The sequence below is a fragment of the Malus sylvestris genome, chromosome 15, assembly GCF_916048215.2.
Source record: "Malus sylvestris chromosome 15, drMalSylv7.2, whole genome shotgun sequence".
Taxonomy (NCBI): Eukaryota; Viridiplantae; Streptophyta; class Magnoliopsida; order Rosales; family Rosaceae; genus Malus; species Malus sylvestris.
Genome location: NC_062274.1, coordinates 42,263,628 through 42,283,939, shown reverse-complemented (window position 1 = coordinate 42,283,939; position 20,312 = coordinate 42,263,628). Strand labels below are relative to the sequence as shown.

The 20,312-nt window shown below is 36.9% G+C and overlaps 2 protein-coding genes and 1 pseudogene across 4 annotated transcripts; 1 reads left to right on the top strand and 2 right to left on the bottom strand.

Moving 5' to 3' along the window:
* The first annotated feature begins 2,448 nt into the window (after positions 1 to 2,448).
* Positions 2,449 to 7,586, top strand: LOC126605122 (uncharacterized). The gene is made up of 7 exons (XM_050272486.1): positions 2,449 to 2,729; positions 4,198 to 4,608; positions 4,780 to 4,857; positions 5,216 to 5,314; positions 5,638 to 5,830; positions 6,039 to 6,454; positions 6,783 to 7,586. The coding sequence occupies exons 1-7, from the start codon at positions 2,727 to 2,729 to the stop codon at positions 6,999 to 7,001; spliced, it is 1,419 nt and encodes a 472-aa protein (XP_050128443.1). The 5' UTR covers positions 2,449 to 2,726; the 3' UTR covers positions 7,002 to 7,586.
* A 1,948-nt stretch (positions 7,587 to 9,534) lies between these two features.
* Positions 9,535 to 14,251, bottom strand: LOC126605123 (zinc finger BED domain-containing protein RICESLEEPER 2-like). Of its 3 annotated transcripts, none has more exons than XM_050272489.1 (3): positions 13,826 to 14,251; positions 12,051 to 12,149; positions 9,535 to 9,907 (listed from the first exon to the last, which is right to left on the bottom strand). In XM_050272489.1, exons 1-3 carry the CDS (start codon positions 14,045 to 14,047, stop codon positions 9,899 to 9,901), a joined length of 330 nt encoding a protein of 109 aa, XP_050128446.1. In that variant the 5' UTR covers positions 14,048 to 14,251; the 3' UTR covers positions 9,535 to 9,898. The 3 variants fall into 3 exon arrangements, with proteins under 3 accessions (XP_050128446.1, XP_050128445.1, XP_050128444.1); XM_050272488.1 differs by having other exon boundaries at positions 12,026 to 12,149; positions 13,826 to 14,243; XM_050272487.1 differs by having other exon boundaries at positions 9,535 to 12,149.
* A 3,826-nt stretch (positions 14,252 to 18,077) lies between these two features.
* Positions 18,078 to 18,818, bottom strand: LOC126602988 (thaumatin-like protein 1; annotated as a pseudogene).
* Positions 18,819 to 20,312: the final 1,494 nt, after the last annotated feature.

Genomic DNA, 20,312 nt, shown 5'->3' with positions numbered 1-20,312 from the left:
CAGATAGGCCGCCCTTTCCATTTCTTGTTCAAAGGTGACGATGCTTCAATTGGATTGCCAATAACGTGTATGCTTGAATGACAACTAAAGTGTTTTTAAAATTGCTAAAATCTCTTTTGGGAAAAATGTTTTTAAAATCAATTCATTAGTAAGGATGCAATTGGGTCCTTAAAAAATACTTAAAATACTTCTTGTAAAAAGGCACATAACTGATGCTCTTTACAATAAAGACGGTATGTTTTTCAAACCTAAAAATATTACCAGCAAAAACGTTTTCAATGGTTTTCAACATGTATACTGTCCAGTAATCAACGGTTGTGGGTTGGATGGATGGTTCATTGGTTCTTGAAAAAAGTAGAAAAATGGATGGCTCATTTTCTTTGCTCTTTTGTTCTGGCGTTTGTGACACAGGTTGAGTAGCATATAGGACACCATGAGTCATGACAAATTGACATTGTTCACAGAATCTCTATCAGTCTAACAAAATCAAAACTTTCCACGTGTCTTTACATGAACGTGTACAACTTAAGATGAACAAATCAAGATGTTTCTTATTTCGTTGGTCGTGTTTTTTTTCTTCTCAAAATTAAAGATAAAGAAAACAAAAAAGAATGAAGTGATAGATTATTTTACAGGTGAATTGTTAGTTTAGTTTTTGAATTATCACAAAAATGAAAAATAGGTTTTTAAATTATTTTTTTAGAAAAATTAGTCATTGAATTATAAAAATCTGATAATTACATCTCTAATATTATATTTGAAACTATTATATTTTATTTTTCGTCAATTTAAGTTACGTTATTTGCATGTGATACATATTGGATGGTAGATTAATAATTTTGCATAAAGAGATAGTATGTGGAGTTAACTTTGGAGAATAAATTAGACGTTAGATTCACAACCTATATAAAATGTTAAGGGCTTATAGGCGAGAAAAATGACGGTATTACACTCTGAAGTGTGTCAAGTGACTTAAGTTAATGAAAAATTAGATAAAAGAGCTTTGAACGTAATAGTATGGATGAAATTAGCAATTTTTAATGAATTTAGGGACTTATTTTACCGAAAAAATAATTCAGGGAACTAATTTTCACTAAGATGATAGTTCAGGGACTAAATTGATACTTCACCCTATTTTATATAAACAATAAGATAATTTATACTAAATTTTATCTAAATTATCATAAATACGAAACTCGGATTCAAAGGCTAATGCCCTTAAACAAAAGAGTTACAACGTACTTGCATGAAGTGAATGTGATAGAGAAAACAGAAAAGAAGAATAAATATATAAAACAGTTCAAAAAGGTTATTTTAAGGACTATTTAAAAACCATTTCATTTTCAATATCTATTTAATGAATATTAATATAATATTAAATATTTACTATTAGTTATCTATACCCATGAGTTATTGTAGCGGTGTAATCTCGAGTCTGGTGTTAAATATGTTTATCCATTTTCAAGGGTTTAAAGTATAAGTTATTATCGTTATGTTAATATGTATTTTACATGTTTTCACTTAGTACTACGATATTTAAATCACATTATTACTAGCCTATTGTGAGGTTAAGACCACCCATTCCTTTTTAGTGTAGATAATATCGTCTGCTCAAAGAATATGTATTTTACATGTTATATTTTGCTTTTTTTTTTGTCCAATTAAGTTGTGTCACTTAGTATTTTAATCAATAAAAGGATTATGTATTACTTAACTAATATGTTTGACACTTATTTATATGAGATATAATAAATTAACTTTCATCTAGTTGCTAGACCCCAGCCCGTTGTCCAACTAGCGCCTAGTGTCTTTTAGAACAAAAAAATTAAAAACTAAGAAGAAATAGTTTTCACACCTTAGATTTCATTTATTTAAAAACTGGAAGTAGTGTAACGAAGTAATTATTAAAAGATCCTTCAATTGCATGCATTTTACCTTATTCTTCCAAGTGTTCCTTCATCTTATTTAAATTGAGGAATTTTTGTGCGTGTTACATTACATCACACTCCTTCCTCTCGTGGGTGTTCATCTTTTTTAATTTTTACATTAAAGAAGGGATAATGTTTGAGAAATCAAATTTTTATATCAAATTGGCAAATCAAATAATGTATCACTAATACGAAATTAGCACGTTAATTAACATTTAAAGAATAATCAAATCATCAATATCCATCTCGTTTAATTTATACAATTTGGTTTAAAAATTTAATCGATTGAGCATTACTCTTAAAGAGGATCTGCTAGCCGAAATAAAATCTGGAGACGTAAACAAATAGGTTATTTAAATTTTTATAAAAGACAATTAAATAATAAAAAGACAAGTAAAGAAGTGAATCGAAGAAAACCGAGCAATTCAGTTGTATATTTTATATTAACTTATTTAACAAGACAATTAAATAGTCAAACCAATTATAAAAAGAAGAAATAGTAAAATAAAGGCCAAAAGTCGATATGTTATTCACGTAGCAAACGCCAAACCAAAACATGTGAACAGCAGCCGTTCCCTGCCCTACCCTGCCTTGCCCTGCCCTGGCTCCCAAAACTCCATTCATCTCTTTCTCTCTGTCTCTCTCTGAACCTTCCGACTTCCACTTTTCAATGCCACAATCATCTTTTTTTTTTCTGCTCGTATTTGTTTTTGTCTTCCTCCCATTGCTGCCGCCTTCAACATCTCCAGCAGCCATTCAAGACCAAATTCGCGAACCCTTTCCGCGTTCAAAGAATCAATGGTACCTTAAACTCCCCCTTTTCTCTATATTTTAATCTTCCAAGTTCTCTGAGTTTTGACTTTTTCTTCTCGTTTCTATTTTAAGCTCATATTAATTTTACGTTAATGCGTCTATCTTGCACCTTAAACTTGTGTTATTAGAATCTGAGATTGTTTTATAATTCTGGATTCTGAAATGTTTCACTTTCTGATTAGTTTGTGCATAATTTAACAGTTCACAACCAATGAAAATGTAATCTTGTTGCTTTTCTGGTTTTTTATGTTTTGGGTTCTTTAGTGGAGGACACTTCCTTAGAGAAATGAGATTTGAGTGCTTATTAAACAGATTGACTTTGTTACTGCTTCTAATTTGATGTTATGAACCAACTTTTTATTGGGTCCCAACTTGTTAAATTTGCTACCTAGGAGTCATAAAGCAAAAAGATTTAGTCCCTTTTGGACCTTAGCTATAACCGGATGTCATTGTGTCAGTATCTCAAATTCATCAGGTCCTACTATTTGGGATTGTTGAAATACATGACAATGTTAGATCGGGCTGGGATTTTGTGATGATTTGTCTTTTGTATATCGTCTTACAAAGTCTTACAAAGACGACAAAAGCATATTGCATTCTGTATATGAACTGAAATTCACAAGGTTCGGTATTACAAGTTTGAAGAGAAACCATTGATTATCTGTCAAAATTATTATTGGGTTTGCTGGATTTAAATCGGTTTGAAGGACATTCTGTGATTTGTCTTTTTTTTGTTGAAACATTTTGTGATTTGTTTGGCACTGAAATTTACTTTATGATTCATTTAGTTGGTAGGCCCTTGCATTTGCTTTTGTTGGTGTTGTTAAATTGTGTGGTGTCACTGAAAAAGTTGAGCAATTATTATTTTTTCTGTGGTTAAACAAAATTCCGTAGTGTAATAGTACTCTTTTGTTGACGAAAAGCTAAGTCTAATTGCGTTACTGTATCTTCTTACTTGATGACAAGTAGAAAAATAAAGTGTACCTTCTCCCTGTTAGAGAATCAGTGGCATCATTCATAATTCTATAATCTTAATACGTAACGTAATAAATATTATCTGAATGGATTTACTTAGAGCTATAGGTTGTATTATTGTTGAATTTTGTGGAAATTTGACGAATGGGTTTTGTCTCTTTCTTTGTCCTCGTGTCATGGCTGCCAGAGCTTATGTATGAAGTTCTGTCATTATACTTCATATGTATTTTTTTTTTTTTTTGGTTCTTGAGATCTTGACTTATTCTTATTAAAGCTGAAGGAGTTGTCGCCATTTGTTTGTATACAAATCTTTGGATTATTTTGACACACGGAGTTGTTAGGCCTCCTTCCAAAGTACAAACTACAGCATTTCAACGCTTGTAGCACAGTAATTGCATTATTTTCTCTATTGCATTTGTTCCTCTCACTTTTAGCTCTCTGAATAATCAACATTCGGATTTTATTGTTATTATTTGTGAAGTCACTTCAAGAGAAATCAAGTGTTGTGGTTATGGAGGAAGGGTACCGTGGGACAAATGACACTGAACCCAGACGAAGCGTATCCAATGATCGAACAAGCAGTGCCACTTCTTCATTAAGGAGGCGGTCTTTAAGTTTATCACATGTTCAGCCTTCTCAAATAGATGATGACAATGAAAGTGAATGTGTGTCAGAGGCAGGAGATATTGGCGATCGGGCTCTTCACAGCAACAGGCACAGTGAGAGTGGCAGCGTCTGCTTGTTTCCTTCAGAGGATGTTCAACTGCAATCCTATGGATTCTGGGGTCATGACCCTGTTGCATCCAAAGCAATTTCCCCTGTCACTCCCTTGCCAGAGGAAATCATATCTCATCTTTCCACTGATGCGATCATATCCGAGGACAAAAAGCCAGTGAGCTTTCGGTTGATACATTTCATATTCTATATTATCTTTGTTAGAGATCCTTGAACATAAACAGGAGATTTGGTTTTCTTTTTCATTGATCATAACATGTTAAGAGTTTTTTCTTTTCTTTTTGTCGAATCATGCTAGTAACTTAAATTATTTTGTTTTCATATGCAGGAAAATACAACAAGGTTGCCAAAATTCTTGGAATATGGTTCATGCATGACTCATTTAGCAGTTTTTGGCATTCTTGGGGTAACACAGTTAACTCTGTTTCTTACTAAATACTGATGTACATCTTGTTTGAGTAATAATATGTGTTGGGTTTATAGTTGTTGCATTCGTTTGGCAAATTGTATTGCGAACTTTTTCTTGCTTTTTTTTTTTTTTTTTTTTTTTTTTGGTGGAAAATCTGTCTAAATGGTATGCTGACAAATTGTATCCAGTCTATTGTACTCTAAAATTTATAAGTTTTGTTTACGAAAATGTTTGATCATGCACTGGCATGTTCATATTTCTGTTTGTCTTGAGAAAATTGAATATGTCACTGTAATACATCTTCTTAGATCTTTCTTCAAATCTGGAAACCTAGATGACATGCTACAATATGCAGGTCTTATCGAGATATCTTCTGCAAAAATTGTTTGGCCCTGGAGTTGTAGGTGTAACAAGCGACAAAACCATTCTCTACCTTGATCTTCCTTCCAATATGGTCTCTCTCTCTCTCTCTCTCTCTCTCTCTCTCATGCACACGAACACACACACACACAAATGTATTATGCCCTTTATTCGGTAGTGTTGTGTTAATAAACATCTTTTCTATAAAGCTGTTACTTGTGAGTATTAGGAGGGACTTGTGATGCACACAGTACGATGATCACCGAAGTATTATCAAGTTTCTTAAGACCTTTCTTTCCATACTTTTTTCCCATCATCTTTTAATTTTTTTTATGTCATATTTCTTTAAGGGTTGTGATGCCGAAAATGTTGGATGATGTTCAAACTCAAATTTTTGTTTCTAATGCATTTTTGTAGGTTGGCTCTTTCTTGATGGGGTGGTTTGGTGTTGTTTTCAAAGGAGATATATCCTATGTGTCAGATTATTTGGTCATCGGATTATCAACTGGTTACTTGGGCAGCCTTACAACTTTCAGTGGTTGGAACCAGAAAATGATTGAACTCAGTGTTGAAGGACATTGGGCTTTTGCTCTGCTCGGCTTTTTGATAGGTAAGGTGTCATATTCTAAAGAATTGTTGCAGTAGACATGTAGAGACATGTAGATCGCTTTGGCAAGCAGTATATTTAAATTTCATTTCAATCTAGCTGGTTTCTTACTTTGAGCCTATTCAAAACTTATCCATGGGTAAATCACAAACCTAGTGTAGCTTAAATCGCTGGACTAATATGAGATCCTCTTTTATGTGACGGATGTCAGGTTTGTTTCTTGCGGCCTACTCCCTCATTTTTGGGGTAGAGACAGCAAAGGGTTTTCGGCAGATTCTTGAGAGGAACTCAGTCTGTGGTATTACCAGCTCTAGAAGGAGGTGGAGGGTTGACAGCTACAAGCGTCACTTGGTAGCTTTAGCAGTGTTGTTGCTGATGCTAAGTTCTCTATGGAGTATAGGTGGAATACAGTTAAGAGAGGAATTTAACAGTAGCAGCAGCGAGGCGCAACTATGGTTGGGTTGCATAGTTGGACCTTTTGGTGTGTGGATTCGGTGGTTCTTAGCCCGGCTTAATGGACGTGGATTAGGAAAGACTGGTTTGTTGAAATGGGTTCCATTTGGTACTTTAATTGCCAATGTTTCTGCAGCTTGTGTAATGGCAGCCCTGTCTACTACGAAGAAAGCCGTAAGCTCTTATGATATGATCTCTGTCCACATCCACTCCATGACTTCATCCTCACCATTACCTTTCGTTTCTTATTGTCTCGTGTCCGGCAAGCGTACAGTTCACATATATTTGTCATATTATAAACGGCTAAATTTGTTATTTTGGGGGGTTTTTTTTTTTTTCGTTGAGGTTTTAAAAGCTTCTTGGGGAATTCTTGAACTGTACTATTTTCTTTTGCAATGTTTTCCCAACTGCATTACCTTTGTCATACATTGTCTTGATCCATGCCCCCGGTTTTTTCCTTTTTAATAGAAAATCTGACGTGTAGAACTATTTGTTTGTGCAGGTGAATACTAAGACTTGCGACATTGTTGCAACAGGCATACAATTTGGATTTCTAGGTTGCCTGAGTACTGTTTCTACCTTCATTGCTGAGTTCAACGCAATGAGAGAAAGCAAATACCCTTGGAGAGCATACGCATATGCCATGGCTACGATATGCACCTCGTTTGGTTTGGGAATCCTGATATATTGTGTACCTGTTTGGACAAGGGCATACAAGTAGTAGCATGCTCAGGCCATTATTTTGATGTTTATTTTGTAGTTATGCCTCAGGGATCATGTTTGCTTAACCCTGGTCTTCAGGATGACCGAAAACATGACACCTTGGTGCTTCTTGAGTGTGTAGCAGAGTCTTGCGGGAGAGACACGAAATATATCCTCATCTATCTATCTCCGTCCTCTCGCGATGATGCAGATGCATGGGGGTATAGACCCGGTTTGATGTAAGTTTCAGCCATCTCGTAGAACTATCACCAGATTGGTCTGACCAGCCGCAACCAATGCTACCTTTAACACTGGCCAACTTCTTACCGTTCTACAGATGCGTTGGCATAACATGGGGAAACAAAAGTAATTGGGAAATCCATTTTTGAGTGTATGATTTCACTGGAATGATTTCTGAGAATTGCAGATGATGCAACAATTGCAGAGAAGAAAGCTAGTATCAGAGCTGAAATTTTCTCATTGGATTGTCATCCTCGCACCAAATGCGTGCAAAGAATATATTACAGTTAGGGGAGGAGCATCACACTCTCCATCACATATACAAAATCATCCTGGCTACTCAATCTAAGGTCACCTTATGAAACGTTTACACTTGTCCTGAGTTATGACTTAATGAAATCTAATCTAAGAGACCACATGGACTATGATCCAATGGTTCACATTAAATCCTAACAACTTGAATTAAAAACAATACTAGCAAATACATTTACACATTAACAATATTTACATTTACATTTCAATCGATAGCTTCATATATTGTAAATCTTTCAACTTCCACTATCATATACAACCTTGTGTTCAAATTATTATTTCATACTAATATGGTACTCACCACCAACAACTTCACCAACACAAAATAAGGAAATTAAAGAAAAATAAACAAAAATCAACCACTTCATAGGATTTATATATTCTAAGCACCAACAGTACTTTTTTTTTTCTTTTTTTTTAAATTTATTTATTGGGGAAGTTTGTTGATCTTACAGTAAACATAGTCGCTGTACTTCTTGGTCTTGTACTTTGATGGATTGTCGGCATTCACAAGCTATAAATAAGGACCTACGGCCTGGTCTGCTGGTGGCTCGAAGAACACTGGGCATGACATTCTTGTCTTGTCCTTGTTCACTGTGGTTCTGTGCAGGATACTCATACTCTTGTACTTTCCATTGCTCATTATCTACATCACCACCATCAGTTAATTACTTAATTAATTAACTTATTTAGCTTAATACCAGGTGACTTTTAACAAAGGAGGTTTGGCGTTTGGGCTATTGCTGATAAAGGAAGCGACAGAAATTTGGGACCATTTTCTGTAGGAGCACCGTAATACATGATGAACTGATTCATTTACAGTATCACCTATGTATGTTCGTCTACTCATGTGGGACCATGATTTTCCAAGCCACTGTTACCTCAAAAGTTCGATTATGGACTTACCAGCAAGGTTGGTCATGGCCCAGTGCAAACAGGGCGCCTGTCCAGGGCCCAAATCTGATTGGGGCACCAAATAACAGATATATAGGACTGCTTATAAAGATTCAAAGCTCAAAATTTCAAACTTCTATATACATAATACTGTAATTCGAGCATAGTAGAGTCTTATCGACGTGGGGTTATTTGATTCCCAACTCTGCATGCTTGCAGTTGCAGGTAGTTTACTAAAATGGAATATGATTCTCTCCCGTCCTATTCTCATTCCCTTCCTCTCCTCTCACATTTTTTTTTTGTCTTATTGTTTCTATACAAAAATCAATATAAAATGTTAACGTGATTTAATCGTAACCATTCAAGTAGAAGGGAAGAAAAGGGGAGATAATCCTCCTTTGGCTAAAAAAGCATTCGCTTTGCACTAGGCCTAGGCACGGCTCGGTACCGGGGTAGGATTGAAACTGAACCCATAGCTAAATTTTGGTACGGTTTGGTATGGTACGAATGGGTGTACCGACTTAGTACCGAACCTAATAGGTTGGGTTCGGTTCTGGGCTTTTAAAGAACAAGGCCTGTTTTTCAATTTTTGTAAAAAAAATGCCAAACTCAGTTTTTGGCCCAAAATTAACAAAGTTTACACAAATCTATTTTTGGCCCAGATTTACAGCAATAAAAAACACAAACAGATTTGGCCCAAAAAAATGCCCAAATCAGCAAGTTGCTTCCCAAATCTTTACAACAAGTTGCTTCCCCCAAAAAACGTGTGGGAAATAAAGTATCTGACAGCAACCATAAAAACAATAAAAACACAATCTTTACAACAGTCAACAACAACCATTCAAACTCATATGAACCTATATGAACCATTCAAACACAAACAGATTCAATTGAGTCTTTAGTCAACCATTCAAACTCATATGAGTCAAGACACAGATGTTTCCCAAATCAGCTCTTCCTGATATTGAGGCATTAGTACAAATTCAATCCCAATAACATCAAACATAAACGAATTCAATCCCTTCAACAATTCAATCCAACAACATTAAACATCAAAAATTCAATCCAACAACATTAAACATAAACAAATTCAATCCAACAACAAATTTCAAGTAAATGCCTTATGGCATTAGTACAAACTAAAATGAAAAATCAAAGTTCTAAGTCAAAGCCTTATGGCATTAATACAATCCAAATGTAATAGCAAACGTCAAACTAAATGCCTTAATAACTAATAAGTTCAATTCATATAAAATAAAAGCAATTACCCTTTAGGTGCCTTATGCTTGACACCCTTGGTGGTTAGAGGTTTGTGAGGATTTGAAGGGACCTTTGATTGAGCACCTTTTGAAGCTCGAGGAGGTCGGTTAGAAGCTTGTGAAGCGGATGCTTGAGAAGGCCGGGTAAGAGGTTGTGAAGACGACGCTTGTTGTTTCGGATTATTAATAGAGAGAGAAGAAATGCTTGATGTCAACAACTCTACATAATACAAAAATATACACAACTTATAAACACAAAGAATAAAATCTGAAAAATTACAAACAAGAACTAAGAAGAGAAATAAGAAATTTCCCGCTTCAATACTTTCGTAGAACTCTAAGTGCTCCAACGAAGGTGCATCATCTTCTAAGGTGATAATACCATCACCCCTCATCCAATTATGCATGCAAATTAAGGCCTCCACAGATTTAGGAGTTAAAGAACTCCTAAAATCCAAAATTACTCTCCCTCCAGTACTAAAAGCACTATCCGAAGTCACGGTAGATGCTTGAATAACAAATATGTCTTTTACAATGACCGCCAATATAGGATACTTGCAACCATTAGTCTTCCACCATGAGAGAATTTTAAAAGCACCCTTGGTTTCTTTGTCCAACTTCTCCAATGGATCCAACAAATATGAATCCACCTCATCTCCCACCACTTATTCCTCACTCTCTTCTACAAAATCAATCCAATCATCTACACAATCATCTTCAAAGGATTCAACATGTGAAGTAGAAGAAGACTCTCGAGAAGGTGTGGGGACCTTCATGTGCTTCCCCCCATCAACCCTTGGGGCATATTCCTTGTAAAGGGCATCCAACACATCTCTTATCTCCTTAGTTTTCAAATGAACATCAACTTCCAATAATTGTCTTTTAAAGAGATGAGTGACATGCCTTAACTTGAACCTTGGATCTAAAATAAGAGCAACCACTAGCAAATTGTTCAATTGAAGGTAAGAACCAAAATATTTGTCATACTTTGCTCTCATGTTGGTTGCCATTTGATTCAAAAGAACCTTCATTGGTGAACTGGTTTGCACATTGGGTGGGGGAACCAAATTCTTGATAGCTGTCTCTATTTTGATGACATCATGGAGAGCGGTATGAGCAAACACCTCCGCCTTTTCCCAATCTTCTCTGGTTGGTGGTCCAACCTTTCTTTGACCTTTAATAGCAACTATTCCATCTTCATCCTTTTCTTCTTCAAATTCTTTGAAGTACACGCTAAAAGGAGTATCACTTTCCTCTCCCATCCTAGCAAAGGCCTTCTTAAACTTTATGGCTACTTCCAACATATGAAATGTGGAATTCCACCTTGTGGGGCAATCTAAGCAAACACTTGCTTTACATGTTAACTTCTCCATAAACACGGCTTGCTTGAAATACTTTAACGTGTGGAGAGCTCCTCACAAATCTCACACAATTTCTTATGGCTTAGAGGCATTTGGTTAGCCTCTTCATCCCTTGACCCACAATTAAATTGGTTTTGTGAGCGATACACCTCACATGTAAATACTCCCCATGCAAAACGGCTTGTGAATTTTCCCACCTTATTCATCGTTGACCTAAGTTGATCCAATGCAACTTTATTTGCGGAAGCATTGTCCATCGTGATGGTGAGTAACAAACAAGTTTCAATCAACTTAGCTATCATGGCTCCCGAGTGGTTAGCAATAAGACAAAAATTAATGATTCTCTTATGCATATTCCATTCATCATCAATAAAGTGTGTGGTGAGGACCATATAATTGATGTTTTGAGTGCTTGTCCAAGTGTCGGTGGTAAGAGAAATTCGATGTGCATGCAATTTCTTTTTCAAACTATCCTTAGATTGGGCATGCATTATAAGGAAAGTTGTAACAAGAGTCCTCCTAGAGGGCACACGAAACAATGGACATGCAACACTACAAAATCTATTGAACCCTATCTTCTCAACGGTACTAAAGGGTACCTCATCAAGAACAATCATCTCTACACATGCTTCCAAACAATCGGATTGGTTAAACTCCTTATTAACCAAAGTTTTACCCCCTTTCTTCTCCTCATAAAGAAGTTTTTGATTTTTCCTCAAGTTGGCTTGATAATATTTACATTGTCGATTAAGATGTTTTCTCATTCCGGATGTACCATTAGTACTTGAATCAGTTGCATAGTCACCATCATTTGTATGTTTTGGGCAATAGACACACATTTAGCTCTAAGTCTTACATGTGGAACCATTACTAGTTCATCATTTTCATCTTTTACAACATTCCCTTCTCGATCCTTAAGGCTTACTAGGTCTTAACTTGATAAGGCCTAAAGTGCTCCCAAACCTTACTACGTTTACCTTGTAGGAGTTGGGAGACACTTACCTCCTCTTGATCTCCTTCACTTTTGGTCTCACATTTGCTTCCCCCCGATTCATATTCCAAATCAATTGCATCATCTACAGAATCTACACGGTCTAAAGCCTGCATCCAATCAATACAAAAACATCAATTACAATTACAATTACAGGTTAATCTAGCAAAACTCCTATTAATAATCATCAAAGATCAAAGCCCCCAGCGGCAAATTACCTAACCAAAACCATAAAAACACAAACTTTACAGCAGCAACCATTCATACACAGAGAAATGGAAGAGTAGAAATAAAAAGCCTCAAACACAATTTGAGGGGCCTTATCACAGGCGATTGTCTTATGGCCAAGGCAACATATGTTTTTTTCTAGTTTAAAAATAATTAAATAAATGTGGAAAATCATAAGATATAATTGTAAATTTATTAACAAAACAGGAAGAAATGATTAAAAAATATCACAAAGAAAAGAAAAACCCCACATCAGTATAGAAAAATAAAAAAATACAGTGCATTATGCAAATGCAGTAGGATGTCTCAAAGCAATAAAAAAAAAATACAGTGCATTATGCAACATATGCTTCACATTGTTTGACTAAACAAGTTATAGAAGAAATGTTCAAACATTGCATGACTTTATCCAATCCTGGATTGCTTCAAGAAGGTTCAAGGACACCAATCTTGTCTTGATTTTGATCTCCACCAATCATTCCATCTATTAAAATCCTCATCTCAACATCTTGTACAAAACCGATCACCAGATTAAAATCCTCATCTCTCTCTGTCTCCTTTTATCCCTTAACGGTTCCCTTTACCTGTTCTTCCTATCTTGCACATCGAATGGCAGTAAATTGACACCAGTTGTTGATATCTTTTGTGTTTCTTATGTTAAAAAAAGGGCACCAAGTTGGAAATAAATAAGAAACCTTTTAAAAGGTTTGATCTTTAAAGATATACAAAAACCAAAAACCAAAAACCAACAAAAAATAAACAAGTTAAGGAATCATATGCATATAGCTATAAACAAGTTAAGGAATAAAAAATAAATAGGTTTGATCCTTGGGATCCTCGGGCCCCTCAAACACAAACTTTACAGCAGCAACCATTCAAACACAAACTTTTTCTCTCTTTTGACAACTGATACATAGCCAAAAAGCAATTCCCTATCAGATACTTATTTCCCAGATAAATTTTCATTGGAAATATATGGGAATCTGATTCTCAAGCAAAAGTAGAGGACCTATTACAAAATGCATGCACCTCTTAGCGGCAGGTATATGCATATAGCTATAAACTACTACTAGATATATATACGTATATAGCTATACCTATTACATATATATGAAAAATTGAAAACCCAATTTCTAAACAACCAAGAACTCATCCAGAACCAACCAAGAAAAATGCAAGTGTATTAACCAATTCCAACCAACACAGTTCACCAATCGAATCTGTGAAAAGTGTAGTCATGAAAAATGCAACTAACAGAGATTAACTACATCAAAACTACAAAATCCAATGGACAAACTCAAAAGCCTAAGCATAATCTTACAATTTCAGAGAAACCCCCAATTCCAATCCCAATTTGAATCTAAAAATTAAAACCCTAATTTTATAAAATGCAACTAATAGAGATTAACTACATCAAAACTACAAAATCCAACGACAAACTCAAAAGCCTCAGCATAATCATACAATTTCAGAGAAACCCCCAATTCCAATCCCAATTTGAATCTAAAAATTGAAACCTAATTTTATAAATGCAAACAAATTCAAGAGGTTGACTTACCATGAGAGAAGACGATGCCACGAGGTAGTGGTGGAGGTGAGACCGTGAGAGAGATTGTAGAGGAGGAGGAGTGGTGGACGCATAGAGAGACTGAGAGAGAGACCACCAACCGGAGATACGAGTTTTCTTCGAGTGAGAAAAGTGAGTTTTCTTACCGCAGGGACTCAGGGAGGAAATCTCGTGTGAACAAATCCTTGGGAAACCAATAAAAACAAGCCACATGGAAAAACAATTTTAATTGAAAAATTGATCGGTACGGTTCAATACCGAATGTAAAACCGAAACCGAACCGACTACACAAAAAACCAAACCGATTTTGTACCCATACCAAATGAACCGAAAAAAAACTGAACCGACCAGGTTCGGTACGGGTTCGGTTCGGTTCTCGGTATTTTTTGCCCAGGCCTACTTTGCACGTTTGCAGCCGAGGCGGCCATTTCAAAGGTGGTGAGAAAAGCGCAGAAACTGGAAGAAGATGGCCCATCTAACCTAATTTGGTTTGATTAGCATACGACGTCGTCTTTTTGAAAGTTAAGTGAAACGTGCGTTTGGTCCTGAATAATATCATGCTCTTTTTTTATATATTTTTTATTTTTAGATAATATTTTGTTACTCAAAAAAAAAAAAATAAATAAATAAAACTTATGTGTAATATAATATAATTATATAACACTTACCAAGTATCTTCACCCAACCTCTTCTCTCACCTCAAAATTCCAATGAAATTTAAAAAAAATCTTAATCTAACTTGCTAGCTGCTCGTACCTTTGAATATATGATTATTTTTTTACTATTTTTTAACATCATTAATACAGATATTTGGAATTTCTATCTTTTAATCTTGAAACAGATGTTCTTCATGTTGAAAAACTTATAATCGTGAAGATTAGGGCTGGTTTGGTATTGATGTGCTTTGAAAAAAAAAATTGCTTCTGTTGTGTTATGAGAATAAGCAGTTGTGAAATAAAACAGAAGAGTGTTTGGTAAACTTTTTTGTATAAGTGTTTGTTGATGCACAAAACTGGATGGTTTTGGAACAACGTAAATCCGACCGTAAATCATGCAAATGCCCAAGAACACAAAGATGTATCGTGGTTCACCCCAATGTTTGGGCTACGTCCACACTGATGTTAATATTGTTTCACTCTGAATGGTGAATATATAAGAAGGCTAGAGGCAATGTGCTCTCTAGCCTATTTTCTGTGTTTGCCCTCTCTGAGATGTTTTCTCTTTTCCTGTGGCCTAAACCTTGACCCCCCCTAATGAGGAGAGTGAGGAGTCATTTTATAGAATAAGGGCTCATCACTTATTACATATTTACCCTTTTATTTATTACATAATTACATTTGAGTCCCTCGAGTATTTATACGAGGTCTAAATACGGAGGCCCTAAATATGGTACAAACAGTACTCCCCTAAGTCTTTAGTCAAAAGAGTCTTTTGGCTGGAGACTTGAAATTCAGTCCATGTGTGGGCCGAAGTAACTAGATGTCGTCTAGAACTGATACTCGATATGAGGCAGTGCTCAATGTGAAATGATTCTCAACTAGAAGTAGCACATGTTGCGAGGCTGCTCGGCTTGTGGCTTATGTTGCCTTGGTTGGCTCGGCTTGTGGCATTGAAGGTGAGGGAATCCCTTTTATAGAATAAGAGCTCGCTCCTCAATACATAAATGATGGGCTAGAATTGATACTCGCGTTGAGGCGGTTGCTCAGCAGGCGGCGATGCTCTCTAATGATGGTGAGGGAGTCTTTTTTATAGAATAAGGGCTCACTCCTCAATACATAAGTGATGGGTTAGGAGTGATGCTCGCAGCGATGCGGTTGCTCAGCTGGCGGCGATGCTCTCTAATGAAGGTGGGGGAGTCCCTTTTATAGAATAAGGGTTCGCTCCTCAATACATAAGTGATGGGCTAAGAGTCTCTCTCTAATGAAGGTGAGGGAGTCCTTTTTATAAAATAAGGGTTCGCTCCTCAATACATGAATAATGGATGCTCTCTAATGAAAGTGAGGGAGTCCCTTTTCTAGAATAAGGGTTCGCTCCTCAGTACATAAATGATGGGCTAAGTCCCCCAAGTATTTTTCATGAGACCCAGTTGCGGAAGCCCAATATATGGTACTTAGTGTAGTCCCCCAAGTTTTCAGTCAATAGAGTATGCTGGCTGGAGACTTCAAAATCAATCTAGGTATGGGCCGAAGTGGCGGTTGTTCGAGGGCGGTCTTTGTATACCATGCACTGAAGCTTTGTAGGTGAATCTTTGAAAGTGAAGTTTTATAGGTGAGGCTTTGAAAGTGAAGCTTTAAAGCTGGAGCTTTTGTAAATGAAGCTTTGAAGTCGGAGCTTTGTAAATGAAGCTTTCGAAGTTGGAGCTTTTGTAAATGAAGCTTTCGAAGCTGGAGCTCTGTAAATGAAGCTTTCGAAGCTGGAGCTCTCGAAGCTGGAGCTATGTAAATGAAGCTTTCGAAGCTGGAGCTCTGTAAATGAAGCTTTCGAAGCTGGAGCTCTGTAAATGAAGCTTTCAAAGCTGGAGCTCTATAAATGAAGCTTTCGAATCTAGAGCTATGTAAATGAAGCTTTCGAATCTAGAGCTATGTAAATGAAGCTTTCGAAGCTGAAGCTCTGTAAATGAAGCTTTCGAAGCTGAAGCTCTGTAAATGAAGCTTTCGAAGCTAGAGCTCTGTAAATGAAGCTTTCGAAGCTGATTGACATAAGTGATGCTCATGGATGTTGATATGAGTGATGCTTATGAATGTTGACATAAGTGATACTCATGAATGTTTATGTATGATTGACATGAGTGATGCTCATGAATGTTTATGTATGATTGATATGAGTGATGCTCATGTATGATGGTGATTGTCATGAGTGATGCTCATGTATGATTTTTTGGACGACGGGTTGTACTTTTGATCACTTGGTTGGTGATAATAACGGCAGGCTGCTAAATAATTTTGGAGTACTAGATGTACTTTTGATCACCTAATTGGTGATAATAATGGTAGGCTGCCGAATAATTTTGGAGTACTGGACGTACTTTTGATCACCTGGTTGGTGATAATAAAGGGTGAACCTTAAGTGGTGGGATGGAGGTTGGAGTTTGAAGCCATAGGGCCTGGCTTTTTTGGGCATATGGGCCTTCGCCCTCCACATAACATTTCAGCCCACTATTTTGGGCTTGCCAACATTTTGTCTTTTTTTTTTCTTTGGCATGCTGCCTTCTTTCTTTATTTATGATTGCCCTCTGGTGAGGTTATACAGATGTCTCTAAAAGATAAGAAAAGTAAATCACGTCATTCAAAAAAGCTGTTGGGACTTGGCAACAGCGAGATTTCTCCCTTCACATCAACCTCAGCGGTCCAGCTGTAGGAGGAAACCTTCACGTGGAGGCAGGTTTAGTTAGCAAGCATGGTCTCTCATACTTTGATAGTACAATCCTGGGAGCCTATATATATGACAAACTTTGTCAAAGCAAAATATTGTATTATGTGCCTTTTGTGAATAAATGATTTATTCAGTTTGTGTGATAAATCATATGTTGTATAAATCAACAATATATTAAGCATATAATATATATATATATATAGACACACACATGGCAGATAATTTTTTTAAGTGGCAGGTAACATGATGGGATATTAAAGGAGAACATCTTATCTTTCTTTTGAATTTGGTGGTCTGTAGCTTTTGATAAAGCTTCCCTGCATGTTCTAGCCTTGAGAAGGCTGGGAAGGTTGCTTTTAGTAGCTAGCAGATGTCAGAAAATGAACTCACTACAGGACCGAACCACTTCTTTCCACTTTCCTCCTCGACTTTTCTCCATCTCCAGACATCATTTTCCTTTTCTCTTTTCCACCACACCTCTCTCTCTGTCTCCACCTCCAGACATACTTTTTTTTTCCACCTCCAGACATCCTTTTTCTTTTTCTCCACCTCCAGACTTACTTTCCTTTTTCTCCACCTACAGATATCTTTTTCCTTTTTCTCCACCTACATATGGCTGTTTTCTTTTATATATATATATATATATATATATATATATATTATATTGTAGCAACCTCGGGAGCATCAACAATGTCAAAAGAGCATCAAAATAAAGCTGCAAGCGAACAACGAAGACGGAGCTCCTTGGAAACGTCAAGAGTAATGGCGGAGGAGGACGACGACTTAGAGACGATGAGAGTCAACTCGGGATTCGAATATGGAGGAGGAGTATTCTCTCGGAGATTCTCTCCCATCGCCGGAGTTCAGCTGACTAATTGGTCGTGCAGTTCCCTCCGGTCCCGCCGTCGGTTACCACCAATATGGGAAGGTTATACCCTCGACCAAGCTCATGTCGTAGAAATCAAGCCCGTCCGTACCGTTCAGCGTGAACTCTACAAGAGTAATAGGTGGCGTGGCTCCACAACCAGCACATTCGACTGTAGAAGACCTGCAGTCGCCTGTCAAGCAAGAGAAGTTGCCTGTGGTTGAATCCTGGGAGCAGAGCGTTCGCCCCCATAACCTACTGAACCACAAGGTGGGGACGGAAAACGTGTTGGACTCTCTAGGAGGCAAAAAGAATCCAATGGTGGCCGGTCGCTGGTCAGTCCTGTCATTAGACAGAATGGCCGGCCATATGGTGGTGGTGCACTTGTTTGCGATGGTGAACGTCGTCGGGTAGCCAACTATAATGGATTGAAGGAGATAGAGAAGGAAAATGAATGATGCATGAAAAACCTTGATGGGAAGCCATTGGAAGTGAAATGTTTTTTTTGTTTAAGTAGATATTGTGGGAGATGGTAGTTTTACTGGGAAGGGGAGAGAGTTGTGTGAGAGAATATGGGGTCGTAAATGTTTTTGTCGGGTTTCCATCGCTGCTGTCGTGACCGGGAGCTGGAGCGAAAGACATGGGTTTTGCAGTGACTCTGCAGGTGCTTGGTTCTTGGGTTTCTGCAGATTCACGGTGGATATTGTGGTGAGGTTTCGCAGTGGTGAGATGAAAAAATGAAAGAGAACCGACAGCTTTTCATGTTGATTCCCACATACGGCACCAAATGTTGATGCACAAAACTAGAAGGTCTAGGAACAACGTAAATCCGACCGTGAATAATGTAAAAGCCCAAGAACACAAACATGTATCGTGGTTCACCCCAATGTTTGGGCTACGTCCACACTGATGTTGATATTGTTTCACTCTGAATGGTGAATATACAGGAAGGCTAGAGGCAGTGTGCTCTCTAGCCTATTTTCTGTGTTTCCCTCTTTGAGATGTTTTCTATCTTCCCATGGCCTAAACCTTGACTCCCCCTAATGAGGAGAGTGAGGAGTCATTTTATACAATAAGGGCTCTTCACTTATAACATATTTGCCCCTTCATTTGTTACATAATTACATTTGAGTCCCCCGAGTATTTATACGAAGTCTAAATACAGAGGCCCTAAATATGGTACAAACAATGTTTATGGAAGAAAAAAAACAGTATTATAGTGTTTGATAAACTTATATGTAAAACGGCTGTAACTATGTGAAATGACAAAAAATGGCATAATACTAGATGTGCCATTAATTTAATTTTCTTCATCTGCATCGAGTAGTCTTTCTCACTACCCCACTACTAAACCAGACTTTCCAAAAACAAAAAACATCTCTCTAGAAGTCTCCCCCATAACCCCAATTTTCTTAGTTTTTTTTTTGCTCCATCTTCTTCTTTTTAATTTTTTGCTCCGTTCCTCAATCTCTCTCACCTGTCATTTGATTTGCAGTACATACATGGTCTAGCTGCTTGAGGAGTTCATTATATACATCGGGCAGGGCCAACGCTCCAGGATACTGGTTTCTTTCTTCTTCCGAGACTAATCATTTTTTCTTTTTGAAACTATATAGTGTGAATTTGATCATAAGAAGTAGTTTCCTGTATTTAATTTTGGTTTTTGGAATAATTGAGTTTTGGTGTTTGTCTAGGCAATTTGGGCTATCCTAATTTGCAGAAATACGAAGATCAGTCACTTGTAAGCGGTGCAATCTGGGAAATCTGGGCAAATTTGCGATGCCAAAATCGAATCTGGTCCTCGCTAGAAAAGATGGTGGTATTTCTCGGCGCGATTTTGTCGGCATGGGAGTGAGAGAGGACGGACAAGAGATGGGAGGAAGGACAGGCATAACCAACATCCTAGGGCATGGAATTCAAGGTCAATAATGGTGATTGTTGAAGCGGGGAGTGAACGATGTTGTGGGGGGATAGACAAAAACGACCTCCCAATTGAAGTCGGCAACGTTTTCCAGTTGGTATTATGTGTAATTATTTAATTGTTTAAGGTCATTTTGGGTGTTTGAAAGTTTCATTAAAGGGCTCAGCGCCTCTTGCAAATTAGGTTTGTGTAGAAGCTATGGAAGAAAAAAAAACCAGTTTTTCAAAGCTAGCTTTTGCTGCTTTGAACTTTTAGCTTTTTTTTCACCCAAAACTGTAAAAAAAAGATGAAGTTGAATGTTTACCAAACACAAAAAAGCT